The sequence below is a fragment of the Hesperophylax consimilis genome, chromosome 16 (assembly GCF_061612785.1).
Source record: "Hesperophylax consimilis isolate HC1 chromosome 16, BYU_Hcon_1.0, whole genome shotgun sequence".
NCBI lineage: Eukaryota > Metazoa > Arthropoda > Insecta > Trichoptera > Limnephilidae > Hesperophylax > Hesperophylax consimilis.
This window is the reverse complement of record NC_142851.1, coordinates 21,415,295-21,436,290: the sequence shown is the minus strand read 5'-3', so window position 1 is coordinate 21,436,290 and position 20,996 is coordinate 21,415,295. Positions and strand designations below refer to the sequence as shown.

The 20,996-nt window shown below is 32.2% G+C and overlaps 1 protein-coding gene across 1 annotated transcript in view; it reads right to left on the bottom strand.

The window, feature by feature from the left end:
* Window positions 1–6,205, bottom strand: part of LOC149416882 (transmembrane protease serine 9-like) — a 49,655-nt gene extending 43,450 nt beyond the window's left edge. Inside the window, exons 1-2 of the mRNA XM_089641339.1 lie at window positions 6,009–6,205; window positions 5,548–5,773 (exon numbers count right to left, since the gene is read on the bottom strand). Coding sequence (XP_089497465.1) covers window positions 5,548–5,620 — 73 coding nt within the window. The 5' untranslated portion in view covers window positions 5,621–5,773; window positions 6,009–6,205. The remainder of the gene's footprint in view (window positions 1–5,547; window positions 5,774–6,008) is intronic.
* Between the last annotated feature and the right edge of the window lie 14,791 nt (window positions 6,206–20,996).

The window sequence follows — 20,996 nt, the reverse complement described above, 5'->3', positions numbered from 1 at the left end:
TCTTTCATTATTTTTTTATTTATTTTCTAAGCATTTCTCTGAAATTAGTTAACATTCGGGATGTTAACAATGCAACCCAATCAGGATTTGATTCCAGTCACTGGGAAGGAAGGTTCAATCTTCAGTCAAACCATTATTTTATATTTATTTTAGATTTAAAAGACATTTTAAAAGTTCACAACAGTTCACAGCCGAACCTAATTTTTTTTTCAAATTTATTTTTTAGACATAGATGTATAATTTCTCTTTATCTCTCTCTTTTGATATTTTTCTTTTAGTGTTATAATTATATTTTAATTTTTAATCTTTATTTTTTATTTTAAATTTATCTTTATTTTAATGTTGTTTTTCTTTTATTTTTTTTTTAAATGTATAAATTCTTAAATTATAAAATGGGGGCCTCAGCACGGGTAAACAACCCAGTGAGGCCAACATTACTAAATTGAAATATGAAATATTGTAAAAAAAATGTATCAACAATAAAAATAAAAATAAAAAAAATAGAAAAAAAATTATTTTTTTTTTTTTTTTGCTTGTGATTTCGTTGTCATAAGTTTAACACGTTGTGTCAACTATAAGCTTGTCATAAAACATTATTTTGTGATAATAATCAATGTTACAAACGAGCAATAAAAACTATGCTTGGCTTTTTAAAACCTGTGAGTTTGATAGGTAGGTACCTACTCACATTATCTCCCTCGTTAGGAAGACCATTCAGAATCGAGACGTTGTTTTTAGTCCCTTTTGTTGTGTTTTGTGACTCTATTTTCATTAACTAAATGTACGCCAACCTTTTTCTTCAAAATTCCTTCCCCTCCCCATATCTTTTCATAGTGTACACCACTGTTGAATTTGGCAGCCACCTCTGGTCTGGAGCCTCCGTACAGAAACGGGCGGTCCGTTTGATAGATTCCCCTATCGTAACAAAAATATTCCAATCTTTAGAGCACAGTCGTCGGGTGGAAATGCCGTTCATGTTCATGTTCTACCAGTATTTCAATGAAAGATGCTCCGACGAATAGGTAATTTCTACGACACGTTCTTGAGTTCGTCATCTCGGCTGTGGAAAGATTTGCCGGCCTCTGTGTTTCCTCCCTCCTACAACATAGGTCAATTCAAAACCCATGTTCATTTTCCTCAGAGCCTCGCAAGTACATCGCTTCGTGGTCTTGTTAAAGAGTGAAGGGTGCATCTAGTGTATTTTGTGACGATGATTGTTCTAATCTAGGCATATCCTGAATTAAGCTTGCTTTTTATACTTATGCGTTACGTAATTAAATGAGCTAAACATGAATGCGGGAATCCCCTTAGATATTTGGCAAGGAATTTGTATTTATAGATATACCGTTGCAACAAGGAAAGTAATTTTAGTACTGGGTTGTCCATAAAGTTTTAAGGATATTTTAACTAACCGTTCTTCCATTAGTTTTCCGGTAGCTTTTTGAATTATTATGTATTGAATGAAGAAACTAATGCGGTCTTTCGCATAAAGCAAGTCTTTTACTAGGATGAATTCGCATTTTCAGTTTACACGACCAGGCAACCACTTTCAGCTCCCGACCTGATTTCCACCGTGAGCTATGGAGCTTTGAGAGGTCGATTTAAAGAAGAAGCATTTTATATTTAAATATATAAAATTATATTACTATCCATTTTATCATTTTATAATGAGAAAATACAGTAGATATTAAACATGTATGGAACAGAATTTTTTTGAGAATATTGATTTGAATTTTGCTATTATTTCTATCGATGTACTCGTTTATGTTTCATGTTTCACTGAAGAATGATCTTCTTCAATTATTAAATGCTTAAATGTGTGCCTAGATTATAAGCTTCAGTAAGTTATACCAATAAATTGATAACATAAATTTTGGAGACACCCACTTGAAAATACTTTTTCGGCCGAATGACGAAAACAACATGACTTCTATAGTACCCTTTTGGCCGCCTGCAAAGTAAACTCGCTTCAAAAATCTATACCAATCTTCTCAAAATTTGGGTGTTGCAACAACTGGTATACATGGGTCAAAATAGACCCGGACACATCTATGATCGACTGTAATCCAACAGTCGTTCAATATTTACATATCCCATACCCAGTATTCCTCAGTCGCACATAATGCCATAGAACACTATAATGCAGGTCCACTCTCGGGTCAGATTTGACCCATGTATATGTATACCTAAGTGCAACTTTTCCCTAAAAAAAACAAGAAAACTAACATTATCTGCACATAATGTGAAATATTGTGTAAAATTCACTGCAGTATGCTTGCAACATGCAAATATTTTTCATAACTTCCTATTTTTTAAGTTTGGGTTCATATTCAAAGAATGTTTCCTTATATCTTGTATAAAAAATCACGAAAAAGATAATTGTTATTTTTCTATTCACTGAGAAAAATTAAGTGATTTTATGTTTCGAGATGTCTTAATTTTAGTTTAGAGAAGTTATTTTTAGATTAAAAGATTTTATTAGAAAAGTAATAAATTAATTAGTCTATACCAATAAAAGTATGAATCTTGAAAACCTGTATTTTATTGTGTGAATACCCATATTTTTTGGATAATTTTATCACTCTGTGTAAAATATAAAATTACTATAAATTTAAATACAAATAAAAAAATTACTTAATTCAATGTTTACACTAAATGATTGAATTCGGGTCCAATTAGACCCATGTATAGCATGTACGTAGTTGAAAATATGTTAAGTGTTTTAAAGATAGCTTAGAACCCATTTTTAAAAACAGATTAGACAAAATAATCAATGTCAAAACACACATCCTAGCAGCGTCCAAGTCCAGAACTAAAGTTAAATAAATTTATAACAAAAAACACTTTAATGTTTTTTTTCTCTGCGAAGGCAATCGAATCCGCAACCTCAAAAACAAATGCGTAGATATTTGCGCTTCGAAAGCCGTCAAACGGGTTAGTACTTGAGAACTAAGTACTTAATGAATTATTACAGGATAAGCCAATGTGGCAAATCTGCTAAGCAAATTCAACAAACAATCCATTAAAGTTGTAAATTAATTATTTTTTTATCTAATATCTTCCACGCTATGGTGCCAATGAAGAACTACAGACATTATTTTTTGCAATGATCATCGTCTAACTTACATGAATTTATAAAAAAATGTAGTTCATGATGGAAATGATTTACATATTAAAATATAGTGGTATAACTCAACATATTCAAGACAGAAAACAAACTCACCGATCGAAAGGTTTTAGAGAAACATCTAACAACGAAGCTGTGATTAGATATATTTTAGCTTTTGCCTGATTTTTAGATCTTAGATTTTGGTTATAAACAACAACTAGATCAAGGAATCTATCAAAATAACCTAAGAGCACCATTGTGACTCTTCATCATCATGTAAAAACGCATTTAGAAGTACATAATTAATCATGTATGTCGGCAGGTATATTTTCAGACAATTTATATGCCAATACGACTATATATTTGAGATTTACCGATTTGGAGGAATTATAAGTATAGAATGATCTTTCTATCACCAGGTCACCTTCATTCAAAATCAAATGTCATTAACTTGAAGGCTTTGTTACGATTGTCAATTATCAGTGATCCAACATAATCAATGTTATTCAAGCTGCGGTTTGGACACATCAACAATTTCGTAATATTTTAACCAATTATCATGGTCATTCGAATTTATATATTGACTGATGTCTGGGTATATCCTTTTTCGCTTGTTTAGTGAAATTTTCGCTGTCTGTGCACCTGGAAATGACGTGAAGACTATGGTAAAAGTATAAATGGATAATTTAAAAAGATTAGTGAACAAATTGCATATATATTTGGTATTTTAATAGAGAACGTTATTCAATCATTTATAGCGTGTGGAGTGTCCCAGTGTAAGTACGAGTAAGAATATAGGTACTTTCTTCGTATGTAGTTACTTGCCAAAAAAGATTTTTTTTAAAAGATTGATATATATTTTTCGCCCGTAATTAATTCTAGAATTATCTTCCAAAGTACATAACTTACTATCGAGTTAATCTGATCCAGCATTGAAATAAATATGAGAGCGCACTGCGTCGGTGAATTAGACTTTTTTTACATCTTCAATGAGGTCACAATTTTTGTAGCATTTCAAACGCGCTGTAACAACGGTACTTAAATAACGAATTACATGTGTAATTTTTAACCCATAGGTATCTAAGGAATAAAGGTATTTTTTCTATTTTTCCTTTGGTCATCAGAAGCGGTTACATGTTTAGCATATCTTTCCATTTAAAATAGTATCCAGAATCGGATTAGATAAAAAACATTGTGATGAACATTAAAATAAAAGTTTTTTATTGCCCCACGTCATTAGATTTACCTGTAACAACGAGGCAATGAATTTAATAGTAGTTTTTAACAACTTCAAGGACAAATTAATCTTCTTTACATTGAGATACAATCTCTGACAATCAGTAATGCACAGGGCATAAAATTATTCAATGTATCTGTTTTTTATGTACTAACTTGGCTTCCACGAATGAATGCTTCAGTTATTCAGAATTTTTTATTACCATGTTAAGATTATCACGGCCAATAGAAAGTACGTTTTCGTCTTCCTCCTTATTGAACGAACTTTAGGATAGTCTTGCAGTACCGGCCATTAAGTCAACATTGTAAACTCTGTAACTTTTCCATCTGCAAATGATTCGCATCTGCAGTAATGGTGGACACTGTAAGACTACCTGAAACCTTGGCTCAAGACGGAGGAGTCGATATATGGCTCATTACCGCAATAATTAAATGATCGTTTATATTGAGATTGTTTGCTTATTCGCTTCTACGAAGAGTTATTCATCTAGCAGTAGATTAGTAGATGATATATCGATGTAGTAGTGCACATTGTAATTAAATATTACGTATGTGTCGTACGGTGCGGTACCTACAAGTAAGTAAACCGTTCAATATTGATAATAATTATTATTTTATTCCAACAAAAAAACAATCTGGCGATGGTTGTTTTTAACTTATAAAAGAGAAGTGATTAAAAATGTCTATTAAAACATTATTATTATAAAAATTTTATCGCTCGGAATGTATTTGTTTATTGGCTTCCATAATGAATCATTATTATTATTGACTGTTCTCTTATCAAATGACACTATGGTTTTGCTTAGATTTGGTTTCATTGTTAAAAAATTATAATTAATCAATCAATTGAGTTATGTGGCCAAAAACATGTATGGCTTTTTATAGTCCATATTTGTAGATACTACTGTACCTAAAATTATTATTCAATTGCTACTTTATCTAATTTAAGAATATTTCTATTTTTTATTTATAATTGTGAAATTTACAGAAAAAAGCAGTTAAATGATAAAAAAACACATGAGAAATTAGTAATAGACAAACAACCTACATAATTTTAATTATCTTATGTGTCTCCCTCTATACATATTGTTTAGGTTTTAATAGATATACATTTCGTAAATATCATTTCACTTTTGTGAAGTTAGGTTAGGTTTTTGTTATTGTTATTGGTTTTAGTATTTTGAAAGAGTTGATTAACTTACTAGGGCTCGCAGCAACAAAGATGGTTTGCTGCACCATCAGCAGCAAAGCGGCAATGAGTGAGTGTCTCTGCATTCTCAGTTCTTCTTTCTGGTTCCTTGTTTCTCCCTGAGCCTCCTCTAGATCATCACCACTTACACTTCTCGGGTCGACTGTGTCTTCCCTCACTTCACATCAATTTCTTTAATTAGAAAGATTTGGTCATCTTTCACACTTTTTTCTGGTCACCTGCAGGACAACAATCAAATCATGTAAACTGAGTTAAAAAAATAATTGAAAACACTTCAAAATTTGACTATCAAAACTGAAGTAATTTCATAGCTGGACTGAATTTTATTAAAACTTTGCGAGATCTCTTCGTAAAAACACACTTCACTCCAAAATCAATGAAATAGCTGGTAGCATACTAAATAAATCACTATGATGTTGTCTTTATGATTAATATTAAGAAATAAAGAATTACTCAATGCCAAATAGTAATGGAAGGCCTATTTCTGAGTTCTGTACGATAGCCACAGGTTATCGTGCATGTCATTGTCCGACGATTTCACAACACTTTAATCTCCCTAAGAACCGACTATAGAAACACTAGTACCGCTCTGTTTTAGACACCAGTCCTATCAATACCGACTTCAACAGCAGAGTGATCTGCCGAGCGAAAAATTGGCGAATTTGTACCGCCCCCTGACCACCTTTAGTTGTGATCAAGAGACAAGAATAAAACAAATCCATTTTTTGTATGCAAATGTTAGAAACAAGGAACGTGTTTTTCCGGATTCAACTAACAGCGTCAAAGCGATTTTTTTACATACAGGTTCGGATTTTATGTATATCTTTTTTGGGATATTAACACAAATAATAGTATTTTTTTAAGTTTTCCTTATCGTCGAGAAAAAAATTATTTCGTAGAAAGTCTGATAGAACCATAGAATAAATATGAATGCGATGTGGTCGTATTTCGTGATGCAAGATCTCACCATCATTTGCTTACAATACGAACGGTGTTTCATATTTCAAGTAAACTTAAAGTAATTTTTCACTGACCACGGCCAGTTTTTTTACAGAACACAAACAATTCATCAAATTTCAAAGTTAATATCCAAGTTCTATTCAAGTACTGTGAAACAACTGGCCAACTGTGAAATAATAACAACACTTAAATAGAACTTTTACAGATCTTTATTATTAACTTTAAAATTTGAAGATTTTTTAAATTTTTTAAATCCACTAGCCTCAAATCATGAATTCCATTAAAACATTAAGACAGGTTTTTGCTTGACAATATCTTCCCAACGTATTTGTTTGTTGTATTTTTCACGGCTTCATTCATGTCAATATCGCACTTGTCTACATATGTTGTTTCTATTTATATGTTATTTTATTATTGGACACTTAAAAGATTTTATTCCTAAATTGGAAAGAGTTAGTATCTAAAAGATTGCTGCGCAGAGAACCATAGTTTTTGAATGCATATGCATTCATTATAAGTAATATCCACAAAGTGGTATCTACCTATATTCTTTGAAAGCAGTAATTATTGTTAGTTAGCAAAAATGAAATTAAAGTTTAAATCTTTTTAAGGGGCTCTACAATGTTTTGCTCATTTCATCTGAATGAATCTAGTCGCAGTTACTTTTTAATATGCTTTTGACATGCGATTGATCCGTTTGAAAAGAAGGCTTATGGCTCACCAATAAAATCTTCAATCGTGCTTGCTGATTGCGGAACAATTTTTTTTTTAAATAAATGAAATTTAAAAAAACTATACAATTAGAAGCTTTTCTAAAATAGGTTTGTCATTCATAAGTTTGTAAGCTGTTTGTTCTACTGATCAAAAATCTAGAATTATGAGCTTTGGCGTCTCGAAATTCAAACAACTTTTCTGAGTGAGATGTTTAGGAAATCAAGATACCTCTTTCAAAACAGCTACTTCACTTCTACCATTAGCTAAAATTATTTAAAAAAAACACATTATATATTTCATAATTTTCAATTATTCACGGAGAAAACTTACTGATTTAAAATATTGCTAATTTAATAAAAATCTTGTCAAATTATTCGTATCCCTGTTAAAAACGGGACTAAAGGTCTTCAACGGGTGAATTGTGATGTTTTCCAAAAAAACTGCCGGTAAAATACGAATATATATTAGGATGTCGGAACACATGTTCAGAAAAATTCTAATATTGTAACATTTCGTCATTATATTTATCAGTAAAAGGACACCTGCATGAACACGTGATCCGATATATTCTGAATATACTAATATTTTACTAGGAAATGGAATGCAATCGCGTTTTTGACAGGATTTCCTTAAATCAGCCATATTCATTTTTCTCTGTGTAAGAAGAGATAGTTTGTAAATCTCGAACGAAGCCTGGTAGTTATTGCTTGTAATTCGAAAGTGTAAAAAATTCTGACCAATTAGTTAGCATTATTGTAAACACTAACCAGGAACTAATAAATAGGAACCTACTACCGCTTTTCATTGTATTATACCAGCTAACATTAACATTAAAAACCAAATATATTATATGCAAATTTGGTTGTACGAGCCAACAACAAACCAGTTTAACGAAATGCAGTTAACTGCGATAAGATGCATGTATTCCTGAATGCACAATCATTGAAATTTAAATTGCATTTATTTATGTGGTTAAATTTATGAATTATAATTTTAAAAACAATTCAGATCAGATGTTTTCAATAATTAATCTCTTAGTTTTGTAATCTTCAAAACAATTTTCTTTATTTAATTCCAAAATTTCTTACGTAGTTTTGATGTGACCAGAAGATGACTTTATACCGTTTTGACTTGAATTGATAAACGTTACGGACATAAAGGACGTTATAAAAATAATAGGACCCGTTTTTGCAGCAATTTGTTTACAACGCGCCGAAAGCATTTGGATGAAAAACTAGTTTGGTGAGCCTTGAGTCGATATTCGGGAGAGAATATTATTTTGGTACAATGTATTCCTACGTCCAATTTACAATGCATATAACTCGTATGTACATATTTTACTCTTCGGTGTAATATCTAGCCCGGCCCAGAGGCAATCGGGCCTGAATCAGCTTGAATTTTTGTGCCCTTTGCAGCAAAGTTAACCATGTCACGATGAAAATACTTGCAACGAGTCAAAATGATTTTTAAAGCAGGTTAGTAGCTTTCCTTTGTGTCAGATGTTAGCAACAAGTATTATTTGTTGCTATATGAATGATGCCATAATCTGCGTATCTTAGTAGGTACTGATTTTTTTCCACGTAAAAGTTAGCAATCTTTGATTAATCTGCAATTTAAACTATAAACCTACATTTTTTCTTAGAAAAAAATATTTAATTTAGATCAAAATTTTCCTCTTTCAAAACGTTCAGATGAAATTACTCAAAAGATTCGGCCAATTAAAAACCTTCTAGCAAATCCTTCTACGTTTGCAATACAATCTGATCCTTTTTCAACAACATAGTATTTTGATTTCTAAAGTCACCTTGCAATATACGCACGTAGATACTAAACCACGATTAAGAGATTTTCGAAAAATAAATACACCCACGTCAGAACAATTTAATGCAACGATCTCTGCCATTGTGCCATTGCATGCAAAAATACTTTAATATAATTTATTTTTAAACAGAAAAACTATTTTTGCCCATTTAATATTTTTTTAACTCACGTAGGTACATAAGCTTAACAATAATTAATCCTGCAGAGCTAATATTACATGCGCAATCGCATTAATGAGGTAAAATGTATATTTTAAATTTATCTCGTATACGTAGGCACTCTAAATAAACAGCGAAAGCCGTGATGATTGCGAACATTGATGTGTTTTTCGTAAATAATTCGCCTTTGCGTTAAGTCTATTAATAAGAAATTACTTTTTTGCCAGTCATTACTTTGTTTCCAAATGTAACAAATCTCTAAAGGCCACTAAAGCACAAATTGAAGAGTTGCCATTTTTTAAGGTAATTACTTGTTCTAGCGAGCCTTTTTACAGAAATGCCGCAATCATCGTGATTACACTGGTCATCAGTATATATAGAATAGAATCAGCAACACAGACAAAAAGTTCATACCTCTGATCTAAACGAGGAAGGCTTTTATGCAGAATTTGATTGGTGGTTCAAGGTACGGTAGCCATTATCTGAGTAACTGTTATAATGTTAAAAACCATTATAGCCTGAGAGTATCAAAATGTATTAAACCCAAAAGTACATCCATATCAAGTACTCAGTACCTACTCTTGGTTACACGTGCCTAACGCGGTAGAAGAACTTTACGTCTGTCTGCGATCAACGTTTTTCAATTCATTTTTTTAACCTCTCGGAAATAAGAAATCTCCTGGAATCAATCTTCCGTTGTGGTGTGCCGCAGGGATCCATGTTAGGCCAACCTCTCTTTAAATTGTACATTATCTCGAATTAATTATTACTGCATTTGAGCTAAATTTCGAGGGATACTTTCGTTTTTAAATTTAAAGATCTTTGGATAATGTGAGTTTGTAAATCACGTTTATGTGAAAGGTCAAAGGAAGTGTGAATATATGGATTTCTATGCTCTTACAGTCTCTATACCTGACCACCATAGTTTTTATTTTTTGTGTTAATCTACATAATTGTCTATTTGAACAGACTGCAAAAGGTGTTTAACGAGAATGCCACCAAAAAATGTCGACTAGTCCACCTCAAATCAATCCGTGATTATCTATGGAAGGTCTCGAATCTCTGAAAGAGATGAGCATAACAATTTTCTAGTAAACTCAACAGTCTTCTAATGGGAAACACACAAAGGTTTACTAATCCTATCCAATAAATGGATTTAGACAAGGGTTAGATTATCATTCGATTTTCCAACAAAAATCCAAAGTCCAATCCAAAGCAAAACAAAAACTACGACTATTTCTAAAACTCCGCAATTAGGAGCATGGGTAGATGCTATCAATCGAAAGGCAATTTACATTTAAAACATTAAATTTTTTTAGGACTAGAAAATTCTCCGTATGTACGACTATAGGCTTCCTGATTATACTAGAAAAGAAAAAAAAATGGCGGCTTCATCATCACTTGATGAAGACATTTTTAACGCAATATGATAGTGACAGATGACAGCTGAAGTGTTCTTCTTCATTCTATAGGTAAACAAGCTTAGATAATTTGTGAAATCGTAAAATTGAAATGCGACGAGAGAAACTCGACAACCAGTTTGCAACGGCAGTTGCCAACCAGTTGCAGTTGCCCCGTGAGCGGTTGGACTAACTTCGCGGAAATGGGTGGGAGCTTTGACTCTGAACACTGTGGATTCAAATAGATTTAAACATAATGTTTTTGTACTAAATTCAAATTTAGTACAAAAACAGTTTATTTTCAATTGTCTAGAAGATACAATGATAAAATGTGATTATGTTTGTTATGTTAATAATAATGTCAGCTTACAACTAGGTGTGTCGCATTGTGTTGTGTTACATAGTAAAAAAAATTTTAACTCCTCAGACCTCTAGCATGTTCTGTCAGAAGATAATAAAAACCAAATAAATAGAATATGTCTGAACGTATCCGAAAACTAAAAATTGTTTTTTAAAGGTGAAGAAATGAGATTTCAAAGTTTATTTTTAAAAAAACATATTTTTTTTAAATAATGAAATTTCTTAATGCAAACATAAAAAAGTGTTAAAAATGGTTCAATCACTAATGGCTCAATAAAAACACACAAATTTCATTTTTATTGTTGTTACTTGTGAAAATAATTAATTACATGTTTAAATAGTTTTTTTTTGTTTTTTATAATTGCGATCGGAAACTTTGGTTTCATAGTGGAGTATATTTTATTTTTCTAGGGTTAACTTTGAGATTTGAATATAAAGCGTGGTGTTTTCTATTTCTAACACCGTTTGGATCATATTTACCATGACAGTAGGGGAGATACAACGATTTCAGTGTTCCCAAAAGCGATTCAATTTGCCAGAGAGGTTATGTTAATTTATTAATTTTCTTCACCACTTCAGATACGGGAAAATAAATATATAAAGGCGAAGCTTAATGCCAAATCACTATTTTGATTAATCTTTATAACGAATTGGTGAACATTATAAATACCAAAAAAAAATGATTTAGATAGATTAAAGGTTTTCCTATAGTTTCGCTTGAGTAGAATATAAATAAAACAAAAAATTAATCAATAAATAATATAAATGTAAACTACTAAAAAAAATATTTTTTTCAATAGAAATGTATGCATGCACAGTGGAAACAACTTTTAAAAAATACAGCATTATAGCTAAGATTATCTGTGATAGTTTCACTTGATTAACTTTTTTGCTTTCTTATAAAATTATTTACAAAATAAATAAAAACTAGTTTTGTGCTTAAAATCGAACGTTTCTAGACTCCGTTTGTCAAGCGATTTTAAAGGCTGTTACCTACAATATAACGTATACCAAGAATATACACATTTTTTGCCTGTAGCTTCCTCTTAACAACAGACATCATGCGGTGCGCAGGAATCGGAGCTGAAATCTTCAGGCTCAAAGTCAAATGCGTAATGCTTACATAAAATAAATCTGTAAGTAAAGTTATCTGTCTTCAAAAATAATTATATTCACATAGTTTAGTTTTTATCCGGTTTACAATCGTGCCAGGAAAAGAAACAGATTTTTTTATAATCTTCGTATTATTTGAGTACATACCTAATAACATGATATCATTTGCCTAAATGTGTTTTAATTGCTTAAGAGATTGGTTTTTTCGCTCAAGGATGAGATAAAGTAATGTATGCCAAAACATATCGAATCCTAATTTCCATCTGATGGTATTTTAATGGGGTCTGATTGCTTATAGCTATATTTTTACAGAAGTCAATAAAATTAAATTCAACATTCATCGAGATTAACTACAGAGTTTCATGGAATATTTTAGTGAGGTTCTGAACATGAATATTTTTCATAACATTTATGAAAATGAGTAATAATAATACTTTGTTAACATTTAAGTACGCGGCACATAACGCTATGCTGAAATAGGCCAAGCAACGAAAATATACCGCGCTCTTAGCGTGATCTGTCACAGGCATTATGAAAAGTTAAATAAATTCCGGAATATTATTACAACTCCACTATTTTATCTCCTACTCTAGTGGAAGGAGAAAAATGAGTATTGCTGATTTTTTTATCTCTTTAAATATTGTTAATCCGGTTAAAAACAGTACTGCAGGCCGCTTCCTGATAAACTTTTAAGTAATTCGTAATAATATCGGAACACGTATTTATGCACCTACGTTTATTTTAATAAAATATATTGACGAAATGACGATTTATTGGTATTTAACTAATAGTTTATCAGGAAACCTAACAATGCCTGCAATCCAGTTTTTAGCCGGATAACGAATAATTTGAAGAGATTCTTAATAAATTAGTTTTTTTTCAGTAAGTTTTCTCCATTTGTTCTATCTCATTCATGCCCTCTAATCCTCGCGTTATTTCGGAATAATGCGTTTGTTTATACTAAAGTAGTACCTACTTTAGTATTTTGTGGTGAGTTTTGTAAATTTGTTGACCACCAGCGTAGAACTGGATAATACTGGTTTTAAATATGTTCCTAAAATAAGGATAAAAATATAAATACATGTATATACGTACACACCGGTTACGTAAATATTTACTATGCTATTTGTCAATTAAAATAATTGATTCTCAAACTAAACTTATAAATACGAAACAAAATGTCTTATCACACAATAGGTAGATATTTCAATTTTTTAAAAGCAATAAAGCAGCATATTTTATATGTTTTTTCCACCGAAACTTAATAGCCACCTAATTGTTTGTTACAGGTACAAACTACTCGAATGAAAGTGTTCGATAAAAAAAAGATATATTTCTTCAAAATAGTGTCGGAACTCGTGCGAAGTTTGATAGTACAGATTTTAATTTAAAGATTTGCTTGTGTAGTGGTGGACTGGATCACTGGATGGATAAACAAAAAATAATAATATTCAAATAATTTTGTTCGTGTTAGGAAGCTTACAAATTAAACAAAAAACATAAAATCATCGTCGAAGTAAATCACGAGTCTAAATTAATAGGGAATTGATAAACTTCGCTACACATCCAGTATCTTTGGTCATTTGTGGGTAGGAGAGGATTACTGCGGGCTGGTATTCCAAAGTAGTTCGAAAATCTTTCGATATTCTCAGTGGGCACAAATGAAATGCATTCAAAGAGTCCTCTTTAAAATGATTTTCCTATACATAGAGCTATATCTGCATATTTTTTATGTTATTAATTATTGTTAGGAAGATAAAGCCACTATAATAGTGTTAAGGCGATGCACTACGTAGTAATACAAAATAATGTTTATTTTTTATTTTTTATTGTGAATACCTCACAAGAGTCCCAACTGCTCCCGTCTGGAGCCAGTGAGACTATGGCATCCCCAATTGGGGGATGTTGTGAGGCTGAAGGTAAGTGGGGAAGGGAAAGAGGAAGGTGGGGAAGTACCTGGCTATTCAGATCTAGTCACTAAACACGGCTAAAGCCATTTGGAGCAACGTTTCAATTCTGAATGGTGGTCTTACACCAGGGCGATACTGGTAGTATCTTCCACTCTGGAACGTGCCACAAATATACTATATATTATTTTAATTAATTAATTGTGAAATAACACAAATTAATCAAATAAAATTTATTTGCGCACGCCGGGTTCGAACCCGCGACCTTCGGAATGGCAGTCCAATGCGTTACCACTGGACTATGCCGGCCGTCAATGTGTTTTTGGTTTGAAAATTTGGTCGCCTAGAAATGTTTCCGATGCTTTAATTAAATACTGCGAGTTAAATACATCCTGCCCTTTGAAATAATCGAGTATTTTTAAGATAAGCCTTTTTATAAGCCCAGAAAAAAAAATGTATAAGGCCTATGAAAACTGCTTTAAAGTACAAAATCTTCTATTTACGAACCCATTTTCGGTTATGGTTTTATTGTATAATGTGGCAAATTAAGTTATTTATAAAATGATCTAAAAACATTTAAATATTTGTGCCTGAACATCTACAAAATAAAATAAAAGGCACTTTTTGGCCATGTTTTTTTTCTTGCATAAATCAAAACAGGTGAATGGTGTTAAGCGGGAATTTGAGCCTTATCGCCATCTACGTAAGGTGTTTTATTGATAGCGGCTCGATTCAAAATATTACACGACCTAGTGCATCGCCTTAACGGCGATGTTCAATTAACATCGGAATAATCCATTTTTAGAATTAGTATTAATCTACATTGATCCTTAAGCATTCCTTGAAGAGATTAATCCTTTTTTCCCGATATTTTATTTTCCATGTGTCACAGTTACACGTAAGCTAATAAAGCAATGATGCGTAATAAACTGTAAATCGGGAGAAAATAATGACAAACCGGCCGGGACATTCACAATTCTACATCATTTGAGTTACCCAGAATCTAGAAAGATACCTTCTATTGTTTTGAAAAAAAGACACCACTTGATATGACTAGTAATCTTATACGAAGATATCATGGTAGGCACTTACTCGTATTTCAAGGAAGCCAAAGATTTTTTTTATAAATTCGGCTATTTTTATACAAAATCATTAATACCACATAACTATGTCGGCTACCAAGGCTAAAACATTAACGTTGATTCAAAAACGTTTTTTAAGTCCTTCGCATTATTATTTAATTCGTTACAGCAAGATATCTAATGTTAAACATTATTTTAATATATTACAATAAAAACACAATCAATGAGCGATTAAATTTGCCAAAAGAAACACAATAAAAGTCAACTATATTTTTTTTATATTGATTCTGTGTTATTCACGACTTAGACCTACCCAGTTCCTAGTTTTTTTAATACATTTGTAGGTTGAAGAGTAAGTAGAAACTATAATAGTTGTAATGGTTATAATTATTTAGTTTAGTAGTGTATACATTACACTACTAAACTAGTAGATCTGTGAACAGTTGTCCTCGTCTCCAAAAAATAATATATATGTTTCTCTTATTTACTAAATCAAAACTAAAATGATAAGTTTTGTATATAGGTACTTAAATACCTAACTACTCAATTACAAATCATACGACATTTTTCAAAATTCAAAAAAGGAATTTTAAAATTGGTTCTTATTAGCGTCACCTTCTCAATGACAATTCTCAATAACTCAGTTAAAGTTAGCCATCTAGTCAGAGAAAGTCTTGCTTGAATAATAAAGTAGATAAAGCAGATTTTCGAAAACGTACATCAGTCGATTAGTCTGTTAGCCACCTTGTCAACCTAATCAGAGTTAGCCATAAAGTCAAACTAAGGCTTGCTTGAATAATTTAAGTGTTTGCAGGAAAATTTAGAAACCAGAAACGGAACGTACAAACAAATTTACAGACAGATGAAAATTGAACTCAGTCAACTACTACGGACTTATTCTAAACATATTATTGCTACCACTCATCGGACGTACGTAAGTCCGTCGATTATTATTGTTCTGCCAAGCATAATGACGCGAAATCTTAATTGGTAGGTAGCTACTACCTCGGCTAAAAAAACAGGTTTTTTTGTCAAATGGGGGAGGAGCATATTTCGAGGGGATTCCTATAAAATATCATTTTTCTTTACGGTTCATTTAGTCTGCTAACCCGAGCAGATTTGTTATTTCTAGAATCTATGAACCAAAGAAAGGGATCAAATCAAATCTATACAAAACACTGATTATATCCGAGTTTAGTTACTACTTAGGGTGCAGGGCTCTTGAAGAATAGTAAGAGAATATTTGCAATTATTGAGAGTGACTCTAAAGAGAATCTTGAGAACCATGCAAGACATTGGTGTCTAACGCACAAGGAATCATCATGGACAATTATACTATTCGTTTGAAAAGCCATCGATTTGTTGATTTATTAAAGTTGAACTACTGTTGAAGGATGGAAGTTAGTCGACCACAATCTTGCACGCTGCAGGATGAAGGAGTGTGGGGAGTTGGGAGGCATATACTCTGATGGCTATGGGGTGTGGCGAAAAACGCATCCTTGGGAGTTAAAAGAGAGGGGAAACAGCAGGAGACAGGTGTGGTAGCGTTTCTTAGAAAAGGCAAGAGTACCAATGGTGTATGGATGGATGCATTGTTATATACGAAGAAAATATATCCTTTCAAAAAAGTGATAGCATGCCAATTTCCTGATAAAATATTAGTCATTCAGAATATATCGAGAACACGTGTTCTTTTCCTAATAAATATCATGACAAACACATGAAATTTCCGATTTTTAACCGATACTTTGTTAAGAACTCTGTCAATTCATTCTTTAAAGACGTACAGTCTCGATTTTAAGACGAAAACGAATAATTTGACTAGATATTTTTATAAATTAACAGTATTTTTATCAGTAATGTTTCTTCGTGTATATGAAACCCTTCACTATCAGCGTCGTATTATTATGCCAATAACAACGCCAGCAAAATTGTTAGGTTCGTCTACCTCTGGATATTAAAATATATACATAAATAATAAAAATGTGTTTTTACCGGTGGAGGGGATAGCTGTTTGGGGGGATTCCTACAAAGTGTCATTATTCTTTACAGTTCACTTCGTTTGCTGACACGAGGCTCGGTTATTTTATGAAATAATATACCAAAGACGAAGATTAAAAGAAGTATTTCTATGGTTTGTTGGTTGACCTAATTGGCGAGACCAGGTATCATTAGTCACTCGAAAAGACTTGTTTTCTCGGAGAAATTTGGTAATACTTGTTTATGAATGGGAAACCTGCTTCTGAGTCAAAATTTTCATGATGGTAGATGTTGTATCAAACTTTCATTAGAATTGTACTATCGGATATTCTCATTATGTGTGCAGGAAAATGTACTCATCTCCGTAAAATTTATAATTAAGACTAGAAAAAACCTCGAACACAAAGGTATTGCGCCATCTATGTAACTGTTATCAAATGAGGTCCACTATTTTTTAGGGAGGAAGTAATATGCTAAAAATCGTGAAATGTTTCTTCGGAGAAATTAACCAACTTCTCGACATGCGATCGAGCTGAAACTCGGTAAAATCTCGTTGCCGATGACAATGCACTCTATCAAGTTTTGGTGGCAATCACACACAAACACGCGGATATGTAAGCATTTCTCTAAAATTGGATGACAATACACTAAATAAATGTCGGTCCTACCGAATCGGGATTTAGCTCAGTTTTAAGCGCAGTTGACTCCAGTCTATGGGGAGGAAGGTCCAATCCTCATTAAAACAATTTTTTTGTTTGTTTAAGTTTGTATAATACATTTTTAAAGATCACCGGGGATGGAGATTCAATCCTAAGAAAAAAAACTGTAACAATAAAAATTTACTGTAATACTTCTAATTTATTAGTAGATTATTTACAAATACAGGGTTTTCCAATAAGAGGTGTTATTTTGATATTCAATCGTAAAAGATCAATGGTTTCTACTTGTCAAATGTCAAAAATGACAGCTTCAAAAGTAACATCTACCGAAATAGCGGGCTATTCAAAATAATACCTTTTATTGGAAAACCCTGTTTGACTTGTAAATAATCTACTAAAAAAAAGTAGTAGATATTATAGCAAAAAAATATGTTAAGTGTGATTTTTTTTTAATTTGTCGATGAACTCGACAATAAGTGTGTCTCAGGCAAATGCACAAAAGCAATTGCAAAATTGTTTTTCTATGTAAATAAGTAATTTATTTCGCTGATGCAAAGGCTAACTGAATTTCGTAAGCGAGCCCTACCTATCAATATTTAGTTATCAATCACATTTCACACTGCAAAAATTTTACAGGCTTTTTTTCAAATTAATTAACGTAAATGTCCACCTTACGAGGCTCTCCACAAATCGGTTATTTTCGTAAAGTTTTCATCTCTTTTTTAACATTTCAACCGGTACCGATGTTTACGATATCTTGTCGAATTTTGTTGTTCACTTGAACAAAGTTTGTGACTTATTCACGTACAGCTTTTCTCCTAAATAACTCAGTAAAAAGAAGTCTGCAGTTGTGAAATCACGTGTTCTTAAAGGTCAATGCCAATCACAACATGACAACTTAACCGTGCGCGTTAACCGTTAACGTGAACGTGCATTAAGCACATTCAAATATTTGGAATCAAATAAAGTCAATTTTACGAAGATAAAATTAAAAATATAAATACAGTACGATTCTTAGAAAGAGATCTGATGTGTTGTCTCGCTAAAGGCGGACATTTCTGTGTGTTCAAATTTAAATGCACACAAAACTTTTTAATTCCTGATTACTCCTAACACGAATTATATTTAACCGCCTTTTCTTTGTTCCTCTTGCCTCGCTAAAGCGGTAGTAATGAGGCCCAGTTATTAATATGTATGTACCCGCAATCAATTTACAAAAAAAATATATGTTAATGTTGATCATCGTAAAAACTGAAACTACATCCGCGACGAGACGTGTTACGACCTTGAGAACTCCGCTGTTGCCTTTGTGAAAAAATAATATTATACAAAGCGAATACCACTTAAAGAAAGATCTTGTTTTATTCGGCGCTTAACTAACTTTACAAGTATTCATTTAATTGTTATTAAACTGAGGGTTAACGTTTGCGAAGTACACACTATAGGATGTTGACTTGCAGTTATTTAGCTACTGATTACTCATCACTATATATAGAGTTAAGTCTTGGGACTGAGTCATTTTATGGGAATCTCAGAGTTCGAGGATGCATGAAAATAGTACAACGTATTGGTTTTAAACAGATCAAAGTGAAGCTATCGAGAAAAATGTATACTATGAATTTACATATGGACCCACATGTGTAACAGAACGAACTCAACAGACTTTAACTCTTTCCGGACGAATCCCGCGCACAGCGCGGCAAGCATATTATTCAGAATGGACGTAACCCCGCGCACTGCGAGGGAGAAATGAGAAATCGGGAGTAAATTCTCCCTTAATTATGATGTGCGCAAAATCCTTGGAAATGCAACTTACCCAGTTTTAATGACACGTTTATTAGAAAATGCATATTTTCCCAATATTGCTCATTCGTAAGAGAGTTATTAAGTGTTCAACCCGGTATGTTTTTCTACCTGCTCGGGAGATTAGTAATCAAGTATACGGTGACCATTTTGCATAAATCTTGAGATAAATATTATTTTCTTCATTGGTTAAAAAAAATTCTGATCTTGTTAAATGTATTATCACATTATTATCATGCTACATAAGTTTGTTTTTTCGGTTATTGGAAAAAAAATAATGCCACGATTCTCTAGAATATACAAACATGAAGAGAGTGACACTGATAAAAATTAATAACGTAAAGTGCAGTTATTTCGGGAGGTTATTCTACATTATGGTAGAAGTAAAAAAGATTAATAACTTTTTTCGAAATTTTATAATGTTTTTCCCGATTAAATGTACTATCATGTAGAATCACTTCTAGAAGTTAGTGCATTTTGCGACCGTCGTATATGCGCCATCTGTTTATTTAAAAATAATAATAATATGGTCACCCCAAAAGCTTAGTGACCTACACGATGAACAAAAAGATATTACGGCAAATGCGTCAGTAAACGTGTATTAATTTAAGATTTTAGGTCGTGGAAAAATATTACGACCACGCTAAAAAAACATTTATCGTCCACAAAGGGTTAACCAGCGATTCTGGGCTCAATTGGAGTAATACGAGTAGATGCCAGAGAACTTTTTTTCTATTAGAAAAATCACAAGTCGCCACTGGCTAGAAAAATATTATTGAAAGGGCAGTGTGCCGCATGGTATGCACCGTCCCTCTTTTGGCATCATTGGATATTATGTTATTTAACATTGTAGCGAGTAGTGACAAAGTAAGAATTGTTTCCTGTTTTTAATAGATTTTTTTTTAAAATCTCAGAACTAAATATAATCATTTTACATCAGAGTCAATAAACTTGTACAAATTTAGAAAAAAAAACCCTCAGGTAATAGAATCTTCGTAGTATTGAGACCCAGATAGATAGACGCAAAAACTGTTATTTTAAATACCTATAACATAAAAAGTTTATTCGTAGGTAGCGCTGCTCTCGTTTGACCACTTGTGCAATGAACATTGCACGCCATATTAAATTATTCGGCGTGTTCAATTGCAAATAATATATATGAATATACATAATACATTATTACGTATGGTACAATAAGAAATAATTGGGTATTTTATTTTCCCAAAGGAATGTGTGTGGGTAGATACCAAACATTTTATTTTGATACCTTCTCATTGGATACAGTTAATTCATAGCACCTATTAATAAATACAATTCATTCTTCAGGGGTCTAGCACAGTGAAATCGATAATTTTACAATATAGGATCGATAGGCGTAAGTACCGATGATTTTATGCCGATTTCTCGAGCACGGTCGCGCTATTGATAGCCAGACGGATATTGGACCGAAAATTAGATTAGATTTTACCACTCCTTAGAGACAC